Source organism: Nelumbo nucifera, chromosome 3 (assembly GCF_055504915.1).
Source record: "Nelumbo nucifera cultivar China Antique chromosome 3, China Antique-T2T, whole genome shotgun sequence".
NCBI lineage: Eukaryota > Viridiplantae > Streptophyta > Magnoliopsida > Proteales > Nelumbonaceae > Nelumbo > Nelumbo nucifera.
The window spans coordinates 12,630,475-12,648,127 of record NC_142651.1 but is presented as its reverse complement, the minus strand read 5'-3'; the positions used below and the strand labels follow the sequence as shown (position 1 = coordinate 12,648,127).

The 17,653-nt window shown below is 39.3% G+C and overlaps 2 protein-coding genes across 7 annotated transcripts in view; one reads left to right on the top strand and one right to left on the bottom strand.

The window, feature by feature from the left end:
* LOC104596511 (uncharacterized) overlaps positions 1–6,719 on the top strand; it is a 49,034-nt gene extending 42,315 nt beyond the window's left edge. For 2 of the 4 annotated variants that reach the window (XM_010257723.3, XM_010257708.3), the window contains exons 8-14: positions 3,814–4,010; positions 4,132–4,347; positions 4,543–4,818; positions 4,952–5,099; positions 5,197–5,330; positions 5,993–6,079; positions 6,162–6,719. In XM_010257723.3, the coding sequence (XP_010256025.1) occupies positions 3,814–4,010; positions 4,132–4,347; positions 4,543–4,818; positions 4,952–5,099; positions 5,197–5,330; positions 5,993–6,079; positions 6,162–6,248 (1,145 nt within the window). In that variant the 3' untranslated portion in view covers positions 6,249–6,719. Of the gene's footprint in view, positions 1–3,813; positions 4,011–4,097; positions 4,348–4,542; positions 4,819–4,951; positions 5,100–5,196; positions 5,331–5,992; positions 6,080–6,161 lie in introns of all 4 variants that reach the window. The other 2 variants (XR_016084214.1, XM_010257716.3) reach the window with 2 other exon arrangements.
* On the bottom strand, positions 6,427–17,212 carry LOC104596536 (uncharacterized). 3 transcript variants are annotated; one of them, XR_735069.3, is made up of 6 exons: positions 16,953–17,212; positions 16,140–16,823; positions 9,847–10,398; positions 9,472–9,757; positions 7,633–7,742; positions 6,427–6,808 (listed from the first exon to the last, which is right to left on the bottom strand). XR_735069.3 is itself a non-coding variant. In XM_010257742.3 (5 exons), exons 2-5 carry the CDS (start codon positions 16,779–16,781, stop codon positions 7,729–7,731), a joined length of 1,494 nt encoding a protein of 497 aa, XP_010256044.1. In that variant the 5' UTR covers positions 16,782–16,823; positions 16,953–17,212; the 3' UTR covers positions 7,441–7,728. The 3 variants fall into 3 exon arrangements, 1 of the variants encoding a protein (XP_010256044.1); XR_016084215.1 differs by having other exon boundaries at positions 16,957–17,212; XM_010257742.3 differs by lacking the exon at positions 6,427–6,808 and having other exon boundaries at positions 7,441–7,742.
* Between the last annotated feature and the right edge of the window lie 441 nt (positions 17,213–17,653).

The following is a 17,653-nucleotide window of genomic DNA, read 5'->3' as shown; positions in this document are numbered from 1 at the left end:
TTCTTATTTTGGTTCCCCGCCATGTGACTGGTTTGCCATCCAAGTGGAAGGTCATGGTCAGGGCGGCGAAGTCCCACAGAATTGGTCCAAGCGTGATCAGCCATTTAACACCTAGGACGATGTCAAATTCGTCCAGGGATAGTACGAATAAACCTGCTTGGAAGGACTCTGTTTCGACCTGAATTCTGGTGTCTTTGCAAATTCCGGGGCTGTGAACTCTTTCCCCGTTTGCCACGGGCACCTGTAATTGTGGTCTCCTTTCCATGGGCAGTTCTAACTTGCGGGCCGCTTGTTCGCTGATGAAATTGTGGGTGCTACCCGAGTCTACCAGAATATGGACTGGCTGCTCTGCTATCAATGCTCTCAGTTGCATGGTTTGGGAGGTCTTGACCCCCGTAATGGCATGGAGGGAGATTTCTGGTTCTGATGTTGCAGGTCCATCCTCTTCCTCTTCGGGTTCTTCTACTAGAAGACAGAACAACTTCTTACACTTGTGGCCGGTGGAGTACAGGTCATCGCAGTTGAAGCACTGCCCCCTTGCGCGCCGTTCCACCATCTTGGCTTGGGTCAGCCGCCTAATGGGGGGTGCAGACCTGCTGCTTCCTATGCTTGACGCTGATCTGGAGGGGTTGCCCGCAGGCAACCTTGGTTCTCTGTTGGTGATCGAAGAGGGAGTCACTCCTACTGTCTTCGAAAGCATCCATGTTGATGTCGGCCGTCCTATACTGAAGCCCCCGTGGGAGATCTGCATCTTCCTTTCGAAGGCACGTGCGAGGTTCATAGCTGTGACTAGATTAGGGGGGTGCTACATCTCGACGTCCACCCTTAGGGGTTCCACAAGTCCTGCTGTGAACATGTCGACTTGTTGGTTTGGGCGTACCGAGGCTGCTCTGGCGAGAAGAGTTTGGAACTGGCACTGATAATCCGCCACAGTCCCGGTCTGCTTGAGGTTGATCAGTTCGCCCAGCGGGTTGCTTGTCAGCGGGGGTCCAAACCGGAGGAGGCAATAGGATTTAAATTGTTCCCAACTAAGCCTGGGTTCTTCCTGCTCTAGACGGTAGAACCAGAGCTGTGCTTCTTCTGTGAGGTGGAAAGCAGCCAGACTGACCTTGTCTCTGTCATCGGTGCGCTGGTTGCGGAAGAACTGTTCGCAGCGGTGCAACCATCCCAGTGGGTTTCCAGCACCGTTGTAGGATGGAAATTCTAGCCGACTGTATTTGGGGATAACAGTGGCAGTCGGGGTGGCCGTCTGATGTTCGCCAAGCGTTTCTGCCCAATCCGATTTGCGGCTGTTGTTGGTGGCGGTTCCTTTTGAGTTTCTTTCCCTATTGGCTAAGAATGTCTCCAGCAAGCATCGAAGCTCCCGGACATCATCCTTGACCTCACGTACCTCCATGCTGGTCTCTGCAAGTTTGTGTTCCACTTCATGGACCTTGGAAGACAACGGCTCTTGTTCCCCCATGACGGTAGGCTCTGATACCAGAATGTTATGGGCCGGCGCGTAGGATCTCGTCACGGGTCGGTCCACCGGGAGAGACTCCTATCTTCCCTTGCCCTTGCCCTTGCCCTTGCGTACAGACCCTATTGTGGCAATCGCGTGGGTGATTTGTCCAAGAGATCACCCGAACTCTCCTAACACCTTTCTTGGTTGAAAACTGAATGCCTTTACTTCACTTCGTAGCTCCTTAAATAGGAGATTACAAAAGGAACTCCTTGTTGGATTCGGCTAGGCTAGATAAGATAGGATAAGGGATGAGGAATGGAGTAGCTGGCGGCGAGCAGAGCTGATGTGGCAAGATAAGTGCAGACCCACCCTGATGAGCTGTCGTGTGGGCCCTGCCCTACTGCTGCTGCCGGGTGGTGCGCGCGTCTCACAGTGCTGCTGCCGTGCGGTGCGTGCTGCGCACTGCCGGGCGGTGCGTGCTGCGCGCTGCCGGGCGGTGCGTGCTGCGCGCTGCTAGGCGGTGCGTGCCGCTGCCTATGACTGCGCCGCAGTGTGCTGCCGGGCGGTGTGTCCATAACATATGCAGCTTGCTGATCTCTTCACCAAAGCAATCACCAGAGTCAAATTGGAATAAGACTTGTGCAAGTTGGGACATGATGTTCCTTGTTTATGTGGTCCCATAAGTTCAGTTTTTATTTCTTATTTCTTGCATTTATGCTTGCTTACTTGTACTATTGTAGGTAGCAGGGCATTTTTGTCCTTTTACCTAATGTTATGTTGAACATATAAATAATACAGCCTTGAGCGGCAGTAAGTGATTTTTAGCCCATCACTCTCTTGCTCTTCCTCTGTCTCTCTCTTCTCCTTTCTTTCTTCCTCTTCTCTTCTCTTCTTCTCTCTTCTTCTTCTTTGATTTCTGTTTTGTTTTGTACCCAGAAGTTATACTAACTGCAGTAACTTCAAGTGAAGACATGGAACATTTCTTTCTACATTGCAAGTTTGCAAGGGAGCTTTGGTTGAAGGCTTTGAGATGCTTCGAGGTGTCCTTGTGCTTCCCAAAAGGTCTTTTGGAGTTACTTTGGAGCTGGAATCTAGCTGGCTTATCTAAAAAAGGAAGAGCCATCTGGGGAGTAATAGGGATGAGCAAAAAAAACCGAAAAACCAAACCGACCAAAACCTAACCGAAAAATCGGTTAACTGAACTAGTCAGTTCGGTGTTTTTAAAAAACTGAAGGTACCGGTTCGGTTTCAATTAACCAATTAAAAAAATCGGTAGTTAACCGAACTGATCGATATACATGTTTTTCTATATATTTTCTATATATTTATGTATATTATATATATTTTATATATTATAAATTAATAAATACACATTATATATAAATATATTTATAATATATTATATATTAGTTATTATTTAAAATATAATATTTTATATATTTATAATTTTTTATTATATATTTATATATTTTTATAATAAATATTATAAAGTCAAAAAAACTGAAAAACCGATGAACCGAACCGGTCAACCGGTTAACCGACTAGTTTCGGTTTGGTTCCGGCTACCGGTTTTCCAAAAACTGGTACTACCAGTTCGGTTCACAAAAAAGGCCCACAGTTCGGTTAAACGAACCGTGAGCCCCCTAGGGAGTAATTCCACCAGCAGTGCTGTGGACAGAGAGGAACAATAGGCCCTTTTGAGGACAAGTACAATTTGGATGATTCAGTACTAAAAGTTTTGGGGAAGAATTTACTCTAGGGTGGCTTCTCACAAATTATTCAAGAACACTCCATACAATACTTTTTTTGAGAACTGCAATATTTTTGTATCTAGCTGAATAGAACCCTTGGGATGTATAAAGTTTCCTTTGTTTTCCAGCTCAGTGTCACTGTGTGTGTGTGTGTTTCTCAAGTACATGTGGTTAGTCAGCTATAGGAAAATAAAACTGACTAGCTCTTACCTGGTCAATTGTGTAAGAAGAAAAACTGTGTAGCATGTGGAGAAAACTTCTTAAATGGGATTATCAGTGAAAAATTGATATTTGAATTGGAAGATAAAAAACTACTTATAGCTTGGTCCTCTGTACAATTACAGAGGAAAGAGATTCCTCCCTCCTTTTGATACAAAAAAGTAGCATCTGACTGAGAAAAATATTAGTCACCCTTGCTGCTGCATTTGGTTTGTACATGTAATTAGTTGTATTAAACTGTTTAGTTCTTTTTTTTCTGGTTAACTTTTCCAACTGTTCAATCTTCAAACTCAAATAAAAGAACATGATATGTTTGATGTTCACTGAGTACTTGTGTCGTCACTTCTTGTTCCGTGAAGTCAAAATTAATATCTTGTATTCTCATTATTTTATTTCCAGACACATTCCAAGCACATAAAGGTTCACCACCAGTTCCAAGGCAAAGGGTGCCTCAAAGGACTTCTCCAGAAGCAGGTGATTATGGAGCTTCACCTGATGCAGTCATGGTTGAGAACATAAATGGAATTGATGTGTTTGGAACAGGGCTGAAAAATGAAGTTGGTGAATACAATTGCTTTTTAAATGTAATTATACAGGTTAGCTTTAGATTGTTAATAGCCACTTTTCATTTCTATTGCATGTGAGAGTAAATTTGTTTCTCTTCTGCATTTTTATCCCTACAGCCTGAGATGGTTACTCTTTCTGTGAAAAATACAGTCTTTATGGCATTTAAGGCGGTTTAGATATGAATTCTTGAAGAGATCAGAATCAGTCCATGTGCATGTCGGTGATCCTTGTGTTGTCTGTGCACTATATGATATTTTTACTGCCTTGAGCATGACTTCTACAGATACACGAAAAGAAGTTGTTGCTCCTACTTGTTTGAGGATTGCTCTGAGCAACTTGTATCCCGATAGCAATTTCTTCCAAGAGGTAAATCCACAGGGGACTTTGGTGGTTCCTCTTGCAGGATATATAACTCTCAGAGGACTATAGTGGCATCTCTTGCTGTATATCTAATTCTGACTTCAATTTGCATCATCAACCTTTGCTTAAAAGCCATAAAATTCATACATGTTAAAAGCTTTTTATTTTAATAATTGCTGAAAAATGTGTTCAAATTGACAGGGACAAATGAATGATGCTTCTGAGGTGTTGGCAGTAATCTTTGACTGCCTTCATCAGTCATTTACTTCTGGTTCAGGTGTTCATGATGCTGAATCAGAGGAAAGCAATTGCTTGGGCTCTTGGGATTGTGTAAACAATGCTTGTATAGTGCATACACTTTTTGGGATGGACATTTTTGAACGAATGAACTGCTACAGCTGCGGTGTGGAGTCCAGACAGTTAAAGTACACATCCTTTTTTCACAACATCAATGCCAGTGCACTTCGAACAATGAAGGCATGTTCATTTGATATCCTTGAATTTTGAAAAGTTTCACTTCAAACTTGAAAGTGATTACGATTCATGTTTTGGAAAATTGCCATGTTTTAAGCCTATTTAACAGTGAGCCACACAATACCATATTCCCCAGATTTTGTGTGCAGATAGCTCTTTTGACGAGCTTCTGAAGTTTGTAGAGATGAATCACCAGTTAGCTTGTGACCCAGAGGCAGGTGGCTGTGGTAAACTCAACTATATCCATCATATTCTTTCAAGCCCTCCACATGTTTTTACAACAGGTAATAGTCATGTTTTGGGAAACATGCCTATTTTCTTCATGGTAGGTGATGGTTTTCTTGCTTGGAAATATGCAAATGTCTTGTTTGCATCTTGCAGTTCTAGGTTGGCAGAATACCTGTGAAAATGCAGATGACATATCTGCGACATTGGCAGCTCTTACCACTGAGTTAGATATTGGCATCTTGTACCGAGGCCTGGATCCAGGGAACCGACATTCCCTAGTTTCAGTGGTAAGTTTGGACACTAAAGTTAATTTCAGCCATTGGTTAAGATGAGTTTGAATTTCTTTTGTGTGTTGCAGTCAACAAACAAAGATGTGTTTTAGCCATTAGGTGCATGTCTCTAGTTCTAAATTCTGAAATGAAAACTTAGGTAATTATGAGGAGCATTTCCATCTTGTGGTCCTGCCTTATGATTTTTCTCCAAATAGATTATCAGGAGCATTTCCTTTGGGCATTCTGCAACATGAATGAATGAAAAAAAAAAAAAAACTAAAACTAATAGGGAAAAAACGGTAAAATTTACCTATCAAAAAAGGTGTGAAGAAACTTGAAAATTGAAATCTAGAAAAAACTGAAACCAACATCGTTTGGTGTTCTGCAACATGAAACCGACCCTAACCCAATTAGATGCTACCAATCCCATCCCACCATTTAACTGTTGGAATCCTTGTGCATGTTGAAATCAATAGGAGCTTAGAGTTCACTTAAACACCATTACTGGACTACATCTTTGACATCCCAATTCCCAACTGTTATGACCTCTGAAAGTAAAGACGTAGCAAACTGTTTAACCTTACTCTTGCTCTGTGCTTTGTTATTTCTATATATTTTGAATTTAATCAATTGAACTTGTCTTTCTGTTCCCCGATTGTTGTTGCTGTAATTTGTAGGTTTGCTATTATGGGCAACATTATCACTGTTTTGCCTACAGTCATGAGCTTGAACGATGGGTTATGTATGATGACAAAACTGTCAAGGTAGAACTCATGAAGCATTATTATTTCTTCCAATCAATTATGCCCCTGAGCTATGTTGTATGATTGAGTTAAATTCATGTAGGTAATTGGCAGTTGGCACGATGTTCTTACCATGTGTGAAAGAGGGCATTTACAACCTCAAGTTCTTTTCTTCGAAGCTGTAAATTAACTTTTACCTGGAGAATATGTCAATACTTGGCCTACATTCTCTGTCGATAGTGCTGCATAGCTACTCATAGTCGTCCCTGCAATTGCGGCAGCGAAGCTTAAATTTTTGTAGCAACCAAAGTTTTGAAGCGAGTTTGAAAGAATTTGTAGGAGCAGTTGGTCCCCTCGGAGAAACAGTGTACTAAAAGAGATTTTATTTCGAAATGAGCAAATCAGATGATTGAAGAAACAGTGTACTTGGGATATTAGGTCTTTAGCTGATTGTTTCGAGGATTCAGCATTGTCCTAGTCGGGAGGTTCATTCTATCAGTCTATTGGACTAGATTTTTCAGAGATGGAGTTTGTTTCCAAAGTTGGAGGAGTCCTGTCACTAATGCATAGAGAATATACAACCCTTTCTCAATTCTGTACCGTACAGTTATTACATTCATCATATATGGTAAATCGGGCAAGAGAAAAAGAAAGTGGTTTCCTTGTGCTCTCGTTTCAATCTCTGAAATATTACTTAATGGTGGTACTGTGGGCTTTCTTCATGTTCCTTGGTAAACAGATCCACATTGCCTGTCAAAAAAAATTCAGAAGCAGGTCAGCCATCAAGTGTGCCCCACAACCACTACAATCTCTTACTTGGCATGCACAGCTGACGTGGGGCGTTATTATTGATTAAATAGGCCCCTAACACGGCCATCAAGCACAGCTAATCCGGATTCATTTTTGAACTACAAGTGGTTCAAATCCAAAAGGGTTGAAAAACTATTCCATGTGCCCCCGCATTTTGCTTCCATGGGACAAATGTAGATTCTAGATTGATTTTTACCGGCTTGATCTTATGGACCTGAACCGAGTCAGAATGAAATTTCCGGGGTAAAGGGGATGATTAGAATCATCTGAGCACGTTAAGTTTTAGGCTTTAACCTAGATGAGATTCGTTTGGTATTCTGTGTTTCATAGGCGTTGGCTTTTAGGAATCATGATATGGGGAGGGCGAAGCCGAATTTCACATGCAAGGCAAACCTTGACAAAAGGCGATATCAAGAAAATAAAATGTGTTGTAAATGGTGCAAAGTTTTGGCGAAGGATCCTTCAAAGCCTACTGCATACTGCTTAGTGCTAACAATCATGCCCTTCACACTGTATTTGATGTTCTCAAATACAACGTTTTGGAAGCGCCAGAAAGAAATGGAGTGATTCAAAGTCGGAAAATAATCTCTGTCCGGGTTATAATGGAAGATTGTTTGTTTTTAATCAAAGACAAGTTGCTACTTCCTTGAATAAAGTTAAGCTTCTGCCCAAACATACCAGCAATCATGGAAGATTGTTTGTTTTTAATTCAAAAACTGAGTGACATCCATGAAGTTGATTCTGCTGTCTTTCAGCAAACATACCAGATATCCTGAAGCAAGATGTATAGAACATGTGCACACATTTGTTTGTGCATGGGGAGGCAATGTCCAGCGCAGCTCATTTTGGATTTCCTGCCCCTAATCTGTTGTTCCTGATAAAAAGCAAAATATAAGCATGTTAAGCAGATGAAATTCAAAATTTCAGACTGGTATGAAAAAAGAAGCACGGGAAGTATCAAATTGAGTTGGAGCGGTGGAATGCTTCATCCCAAAAAGGAAAAGAAAAAGTAAAAAAAAGGAAGAGTCCCAGGTATGGTATCTAAAAAAGTAAAAAACTGATAACAAATCGACGTATTCATCCAAATTCACACGTGTTTCTGTTTGGTTGAACTATTTTGGGTGCCATACCTTTCCGGCACATTGAAATTGCCAATAAAATTAATAAATTGAAGAAAATGGATGAGCAGCACTTTGCTTACGAACAAAGCAACCATGGCAAAGGGACTAAACATTTTCTACATTATTGGAGTCATGCAAAGGAACTCATCACCTTGCAAAGAGTATTTGCATAACAATACCACTAATAACTTGCCCTTTCTTCTCTAGAATGTTGCAAGAATATTGTGTCCATGGGTTGTTTCTTACCCATACAAATCATTTGTGGACCACTTTCAAATCTGCAACTAATCAAAGAGCCAGTTAAGGTTTCTTATTCTAAAACATCTATAATGTAGACCAGCAGAAGGCGTTGTTGCACGTTCACTTCAGAAAACAGAAATCCTACTTATGAAGTGAAATAAAAAAAAAAAAAAAACAGAAATCCCACAATAAGTTGAGTAGCCATAAGATTCTAGTATCAAGAGTATTTGAATAACATCATCTGTATGACCTAGATTATTCATTAATCAGCAATCATTTTAGTAATGACTAAGGGTCCGTTTTATAGTCGGAATCGAAACCGAATGATCCATTCCCAGTCTGTTTGGTTCAGACAGGAATGAGAATGGAAATTAAAATCAGTAGGAATGGGATTTCATTCCCAAAGGAGGGGCAGGGAATGATCATTCCCTCAAATGAGGGAATGCCATTTCAGTAGGAATGAGAATGAGATTTCAATTCCATCCAACCAAACAGTCGGAATCGGAATAGTCCATTCCGATTCCGATTCCAGACCTTTATTCCTGCAAACCAAATGGACCCTAAGTCATTTAAGAGCCACTTTTAGTAAGAATCCCTGTGGATGTCCAGTTCCCCAATTCCTAGTCCATGAAGACAGATTTAGGTTTCAATGATTTTAACAGCTGCAGATTTTTCTCTCACCAGATGGAACAGGTAGAATCACCCGCCATGCAGTCACAAGATAGTAGAAACACCACTATCAAAATCAAATTATAATCAAGCAAAAGAGTTAAGTTACAGTATTTAATAGAAATGCCGAATCTAATATATTGTAGAATATACAATGGGTAAGACGGGTAATGCAAAACCATAGCACTTAATTCAAATGGCTTTGTAAAACTTGTTATGAACACTTCAAGTTCTTCTTTTTGACAAAAAATAAAGAACAAGCTAGAAAACATAACATCTGACTTTAGGTTCATGTAGTTCAACTATTTGACATTGGTTTTTATTCTCTCTTTGCAACTCTGTGTCTCATCCATGGGGTTCTGAATTTGGTAGTTCTAATTCCATGCATCAGATCCTAAGGAAAATCAAATGAAACAAAAAGCTGTATCGTACAAGGATTGTCTGGGCTAGTCTCCTAGAAGGCATTACAAAACTATTGCTTTGTGGGCAAAATAGATCTCAAAGAATCAGAGTGGAAGCCATAAATTACCACACCAACTCAATGCATCTCAAGAGAGAAAGCAGCAAACTCACCCTTTAATGTGGATGGAACCACAACGATATGCATAGTTGCATTGTTGGGGGGAAGATGCAAGCGTAGGGGATAAAGTTTTCCATTGAACCGATTACGAGAGCAGACAATGATATCCTGGAGTCCTGTCTCTTCCTCCAACTTGCTAGTCAACTCATGTACCCCAGTGCCCTTGAAAATGAAGGAAGCACCCTCAGTTCTATTGTCAACGTTTCCTTTCTCGTCCATCACATGGAAGTAGATTACCCGACCATCAGGTTTGGGTGAAGTGTCAAAGCAATCACTCGACTGCAAACAAAAAATAAATAAAAAGCCGCAATTACCAAAATTTACTCTATATAAAACTCAAGTAGCGCAGGAAACAAATCAAAACCAACCTCTAGTTTTGTTAATTTGTTAGATTTGATGAGGATAGAGGAAGGCGAAAGAGGTTCGGAATCCGAATCGTCTCGAGGCGGATGAAAGGGCGGTTCTTGTATCTCGATAATATCAACTTCCCACAACACCCAATCTTGATGTGATGATGTATGAGGGATATCATGAGTGACGGAATTCCTCCAAGGCGGCAGACCACCATTGGCGCGCAGGAAGTTGCCGTACCGAGTCTTGAGCTTGACCTGAAAGCCTTCCCTGATGGGTTCCCACTCGACTGAGGAATCCAGTCTCCTAGGTGCAGTCTGAAGAACCTTCTTTCCGGTCACCCCAAGAAGGACGTGATCGTTAGTGGCGGTAAGATATTTACCGTAGCAGCTCTTGAGACGGACATAGTTCCCCACATCGACAAACTCGACGGCCCACTTGGCGTTCCGACACGAACCATTGCGGTCTTGGCACACCGACTCCTCGTCTTCATCGGCGAGAAGGTACTTCTCGTGGTGACTCAGAAGGCGGACGGTCTTCGCTCTATGGAAGAATTCCATTCCTCCACTCTGGTACCAAAACAATCGGAATTATAGAGTGTGAGATCCAAGATATGAAGTTGAACTAACAAAACAAGGAAATAAAGAAATTGCAAGGACCACCAGTCCTCATTTTCCAATCAAATTAATCATTCGAACCTAGAAAAGAAGAAGCGAGTGAAGCAGGAGGAAGTAAAGTGCCAATGTTCAGAAATGGATCAAAAGGAGCGAAATGAGAGATTGTTTCGGTTGATTATTGCATGTAAATGCGTACAAATACAATGACAAGGAATCGCGCCGGTCGAGGGAGGCAGGGCCCCAGTCCCAGACTCAAAAGGAGGAGAAATGAGGAGGAAGGAAGGAGGAGCTCCGTCCGCCTCGAGGGAGGAATGTCCTCACTCTTCCCGGTTTGCCTTCCAACCGTTCTTATACTTGCGGAGTTGCGGTTTCGGAAGTTAAAAATAAATAAATTAATTTTGATAAAAAATTGGGTGGTGCCTAACGTTCATGAGTTCAGATCTGCGCCCCATAAGGGGAGCCCCACAACGTACTACAGTACATTCTCGTCGTGTATCGAGAATATCTCCCGATGATGAGATGTGAACTCATACGCTGAATTGCTGAGCTAGTATTAATAGTGACTAAATGGGCGCCTCACAGTCGCTGGGAACCTCTTCCGTGAATAATAACCAACAAATACGGGAGATGCTTTCAATGCACGGTGGGATGCGTGTGAGATCTCTGTGATGCGTCATGCGTAAGGATCAAATTCGGTCTCGTTTATTGAGCTGACTGACTAATATTTTTCCTTTCTTTTTTATTTTTCTTCTTAGAACCATACAAGCCTCGTTCGTTCACTTTTCAAGTTTCCAGCCCAAAAATGCTCTCAAGGCCCACAACAACCAAAGTTATTTTACTCTGATTTGGTTTTACCAATGTTTTCGAACGGCTGTTGATCTGAATAATCGGACTGTTCAGCCCAAGAACTGTCTAGGAAACCGGTTCCGTATTACTCTAAACCCGATCATTGGCCAAAACTTGTTGAATTGGTTAATGACCATTGACTCAGACAATTGATTTATTCAACCTATTTAACAATTTTTAATCGTTTTCTTATTTTTATTTTTTTGTCAAAATGGGCTGTTCGTTTGAATCGGACGATCAAACCATCAACGTGAAAATCAATGGCCAGAACAATTCCAATTTTGGGTCACTTTAAAACATTGGGTTCTACCACTTGATGAGAAGTGGTTCTTTTTTCTACTAAGTGTATTGACATGTATTAATCAATTTTCCAAGTGTCACCTAAAAATTTTGTTTTACTTTAAGGGGGTGTTCATTTTTTGGATTTTAGATGGGGAAAGTTGAATCCCATAGACCAAGAAACCCATGCTCTTTTTTCAATTTTATGTGGGGATCATGAAAGATTTATTTTCCAAGTGGGTAAATAACTTTCTCACTTGGGGGAAAGTTATCAACATTTGAATGAAACAAAAATGCCTCTTTTAATAATGTATTTTTATGGCTAAAAATGGTCATTGTTATATTTGCCAAAGAAATAAAAGAACATGGGGCCTGAGGGTAGAATATTTACTCCGGTTATTAACTTATGCAAAAGCAAATGGGGCCTAAGGGTAGAATATGAACACCTTCATGTTTCTCACAATCATAAAAACCTCCCCTATAGTTTTCAAAAAACCTATAGTTACCTCCCTTTATCTTATTGTCTCGGATTGAAAATGTTGGCCTAATGCATTAGTATTTTAAAAGTACCTATTTTATCCTTATATGGAAATTTAATAAAATACCCTCAAAAGAACATTTAAATTGAAAAGAGTAGTAAATTAGTTTTACTCTACAAAAATGTCAAGTCTAATGAAGTCTAGAAGGGCAAATATGGTACTTTGAATTACATTGAAAGATGTCCTAATAAGTTGTAAGGGCAATATTGGAACTTTAAAGTCTCCATTACCACGGACAAAGATAGAAGAGAGATAACTCCATGTCTTTTTTTTTTAAATTATAGGGGAGATTTTTGTTACTCTGAAACTTTAGGGGAGGTTATTATGATTGTCATAAACTTTAGGGTAGATATTTATATTTTACCCTTAATTTAATTAGAGGAATTATAATGAGAGAGAGAGAGAGAAGGGCATGGGGCATATACGGAAAAAGGTCACGTTTCTTTTCCTTTTTTTATAGAATTAGTAAGTTTGCATGTGCTTTGCACATGCCAATTTTTTTTTTATGATGATAGTCACAAATAATGTGTTTTTAAAAAAAAATTACAATATTTTATATTTTTATTTCTAAAAATTATTGTTATTTATTACACTTTTTTGTTTAATATGATGATTATACAATATTAGAGATGTTCCCAAAATATTTTGTACAATTTTTTTTTATACTTTTATACTTTTATGTGTTTTCATTTTTTTAACTTTTATTATTATTTAATTATGACATCAAGAGTTAACACATTTAACCCAAAAGGTTGTTCTTCTAACTTGTCACCAAATAGAAAAACAATTCCATTTTTAAGTTGGTTTTAAATTTGTATTTTATTTATATCAATAAAAATAACTATTATTTATCACACTTATTTTTTTTTTTAATATGGCTAATTAATATATGATTCGATGAATGAATGGAACTAATACCCTAAACATAAGAGTTTATGAAAAGTAATTGAAAGAGGAGAAATATAGTAATTCAAATTACATTTTGTGCTCTCACAATTAAAGAGTCATCAAATTTAAAAATAGAGGTATTCTAATCAACATAAGAATCAATAAATGCTAGTTCGAGTTAATACTTTAAATATAACACTCAATGAGAGTGATTTAAATGAATAGAAAAGTGTTTGTTTAAATTTCATTTATGTTCTTATAACTAGAGAAAGGGTCTAAACTTAAAAACTTGTATATTTTAATCAAACAAAAGTTACATACTAATAATAGAGTATATGGTTGAACGCAAGACGAGGTAACCATGAATCACAAAAACAAATAAAGGAGAAAAACTACAAAGATGTCAAAACACCATCTGGAACTAACCAATATGCTGAAGTTTGCTTTTTAAAGACATGGGAATATTGGAGGTTGAGAATTCTTCTACAAACAAAACCGCATTTAACCACGTTATTGATATATACATTTCCATCTGAATCATTCTTTGCACCACTACTCTACATACTCTAGCTTCCATTCTAGCCCTTTTTAAGAGAATTGGAGGAAGAATATTATTATTAAAATCTTTATCAGTTTTGATTTCCAAAGTCTCCAAATAATAAAAACCTAAACTTCCTTTAGCCTACCCACATCCACATTTTGGCCATTCTCAATTTACTTCAATTCCAAAATGGGACGAGAACTGATGAGGGTGTACTCGAATAGAATTGTCAATAAGGTCCGAAACTTGTTTTGCATATGCACAAGTTAGGAAAATATGGCTGCAATCTTCTAAGTCTCCACATATGGAGAGGGGGAGGGGGGATTTACCACCCTACTTTCCTCATCATTGCTACACCTGAATTGTTGCTAAGAGTCTATGTCCTGAGTTAACTGAGGGCACATTTCCTGCGACCTCGTTGCAGGACAAGCCTGAGACCCTCTGAAAAAGACAAAATATCACATCAAGTCGGTATCCAATTATAGCACTGGCGTGTCAAAAATCATTGGGGTCTCAGGCTTGTCCTAAATCGGTGTTTGCAGGAAATGTGATCTCGAGGTAACAGAGAGAACACCTTTTGGCTCAAATCTCCAAATCATCTTTATCTTCTCTCTTCTTTTTCCATTTGGGTGACACCTGCTTTTGTTTTATTCCAAATATTCTCATTTAGTAAGGATCTTGTTTTAATCTCATCCCAAGTATTATTTGCTGAATCAACAATTTCTTTTACTTTTGCATTTGGGTTTTGGAATAATAACATCATTCAGCTGAGATTGTAGCAGACTCTCTCTCCTATCCAAGTATCATTCATAATTCAATAGTTTACCATTTCCAACTATCCAACTTGCTTCCCCTTTTTTTTTTAATAAATCTCTTTATTGTAGAATATCTTTCTAAACCCAAGAGATACCAATTTTCTTTTTATTTTTTTTTACTTTAAAAAATCTTCATTTTTTAAATAATTTTCTTTTAGTACTTGAACCTACTAGTTTGAGGGGTCATTTAAAACTTTACAACTTAGTTGCCAAACAAGCACATTCAACCACTTAGATTTTCATGCCCCATCCTCCATAGGGTTTTGGTTTACACAACGATTTCCAAGGTTATCTATCATTTTTTCCCCATTTTTTTTTCTATTCTGCATTTTATCCATAGACATGAAACTATCTTTAGTAAATTTAAAAGCTCTCATGGCAAACAAAGGCATCATAGGCACTGTTGGTTTGAAAAAAGTGGATTTCCTTGCATTTAGACATTGTTGCTTTGAGCAAAGTGCATTGCCCCCCTCCCCCCAAAAAAAATGAAAAAGAAAAACATCTTAAAAGCCTTATTATATAGGTGGAGGCAGGGTTGGGAGTGTAATTAAGTGTGTCTTAACACCCCCGTCCCCCAAAAACTTGTCAAGAGGATCACTATGTAATATTTCTCCAATTCCTAAAATAAAAAAAAAATGTTTATTTTTTTAAATCTGTAATAGGTCGAAACATTTCTGCCCCCTTTCTCTCCAAACCCTACTTTATCTATTCCCTATCTCATTTTATTATTTAACTTCCCCCAAAAGAAAATTTCTAGCTCCTCCAATACTTGCAAGAGATAAGGTTTTATTGCTTCCACCCACTCACTTTGGCTTTTATCTTTTCTTCTATTCTCTTGAAAATCAATTTGTTAACTCTTCCATCTACAATATGATCATCCAAATGGATATTCCTCTTGTAATCCAAAGGCTGTGTTTGGTTGCAATGCAATTTTATTTGTATTAGTACAGATGCTTGGGAGTGTAAATGAAAATAATGCAAATTCTGGTTTAATTTTATTTTGAGTTTTACTTTACTTTGCTTCAAATCTATCTTTACTTTATTTATACTGCAATCAAAACAAAATAAGGCAAACTTTAAAATAAAAATGAATTATATTTTACATTAAAATCATTTGCACTTTTATGGTTTTGCATCAACACAAATAAATTTGCATTGCAACCAAACACAGCCAATGGAGTTTTTAATACTTTTGCTAGTGAAGTCCACGTTTATTTAACTAAAGGATAAAAAAATTGTTGAAGTAGATAACTATTTTTGTTCCCATATACAAAGACAATAGTGGTCTTACCTTTATGAAGAAAGCTTCTTTTCCGTTTTAAATTTTTACTTTTGTTATTTTTTATTTTCCCCTTTTCATTTTAAGGGTGGAAAGTTGCGAATGTGTGTGCGTTGCGCATTACTCCTTTGTACACCATTCATCCGGACCATTGTTTCAGTTGAAGTGGGACCCATCTGTCAATCCAGCTGGGTCCCAAGAATATTCCAGTTATACACTTAAATACGCATCAAACCGCAAATCGTCAACATTCAGCATTGCAAGGTAATTTTCACAGTCCCTTTTAAGATTTGATTGCAAATTTTCAGGTTATAACTTATAATGCTGAAAAGCTACTGTAGTCTGTACCTAACAAATTAATGGCCAATGAACCGGTATTTTCTCTCAAAACTCACCTCGGATTCTGGTTTGTTTGATTCTTGTAGGTACCGTACCTTTTCGGTACCACAGAAATTGGCCTCAGAGTTCAGATAAACAAAAACTAGGAAAGAGACAGAATGGATTACCTTCTTTGAAGAGAGAGAAATAGCGGCCGAAACCGTCGACCACGAGCTGGTTAATTTAGGGGTCAGAGCTCCTGAGGACGTCGACCACGGTGAATCTGGTTCGGAATCCACCAAATCCTCCGATAGAGACAGAGAAGAAAAACTTGATAACTGGGACCGATAGTCGGAGAATGACCGAGCTTCGTACTCTGGTACTTCAACCACCTCAACGTCCCACAACACCCAATCCTGTGTAGCAGTACTACAAGGGACGTCACAAGTCACCGAGTTCCTCCATGGCGGAGTACCTCCGTTTGCGCGCAAGTATTTCCCGCCACGGTTTCTGAGCTTCACCTGAAACCCGTCCCTGATAGGCTCCCACTCGATTGCCGCCTCCGGTGTTGTTCCCGGCACGGTCTGTAATACTCTCTTCCCGGTTATTCCTAGGAGGAATGGCACGTCGGAGACGGTCAGATATCGGCCGAAGAAACTCTTGACGCGCACCAGCTGTTTGTTCCCTTGGACTATCTCCACCATCCACCTTGCTCTGCGAGTGGAGCCGTTACGGCTTTGTCGAACTGTTTCTTCATCGTCGTCGGCGAATAGATACTTCCCGAGGTGGCTTCGGAGTCTAACGGCCTGGGCTTTGTTAAAGAACTCCATAGCGTATATATCTCATATATAAAATATTTATTAATCTGAAGTCTGAAGATACCAAATACAACAAGACCAGGAAATTAATTACGAAATCTGAACATTTAGGGTTTAAGAAACGAGATATAAACAAGGAGAAGAGGATGAAAGACTAAAAAAGGCGGAATTGTTGTTTCTTACCTACCAGATGAAGCTGAAACTTAAGCTGAAGGGAGATGACGTGTTTGGCTGATCTTCTTGCTTCTCCCTCTTCTGATTGTTTGTTTCTTTATGGAAAGAGGTCTGATTAAGAGGGGTTTTGGCGTTTTGGCTTTGTAACCCTTCTAACTGGAGAATAAGAAAATGGGAAACAGGATGCATGTATGCACTCAATCGGATTCAGAGAACGACTTTGGTAAGTTGACGACGAAACTTCGGAGCTGCATCATCTCGGTTCGGTCACTTCATCTCAGTGCGCCATACCCATACCATACATATGAAGGACCCATTGTTCATTCGTCATCACCCAATTTGCAATCCAACGGAGGATATTAGTCGTAGCCACTGCAGATTTGTCCAATGGGTGTGATTGATATTTAATACGTGGTAAGCACGGGCACCGTCAACTGCGAATCCAACACATGATGGACGTTTTGACGAAGTCGGGTCAAGAGCATTCAAATATTGAGAAAATACTCCCATGGTCTGTTCGGTTGAACCGACTCGATCCCGGTTTAATCCTCATCCAATAATATACTTCTAGTCTTCTACACTACAGCAGTCAGCAGGGACATCATTGGTTGTGTAGTGTCGCCGGTTCCCCGCCACTCGTTAAATCGTTAACTTCGTTGTATCCTCCACTGATTTTGGTGTGAGTGCTTCCTTGTCACAGATTGTCAAAC

Bases quoted from the DNA above. Each gene is read 5' to 3' on its own strand.
- LOC104596536 (XM_010257742.3), bottom strand. From the start codon at position 16,781: ATGGAGTTCTTTAACAAAGCCCAGGCCGTTAGACTCCGAAGCCACCTC. The intron at 10,399-16,139 runs GTAATCCATTCT...TTTTGGTACCAG, and splicing joins TTTCTCTCTCTTCAAAGAAG to AGTGGAGGAATGGAATTCTT. The intron at 9,758-9,846 runs GTTGGTTTTGAT...TTTTGTTTGCAG, and splicing joins ACAAATTAACAAAACTAGAG to TCGAGTGATTGCTTTGACAC.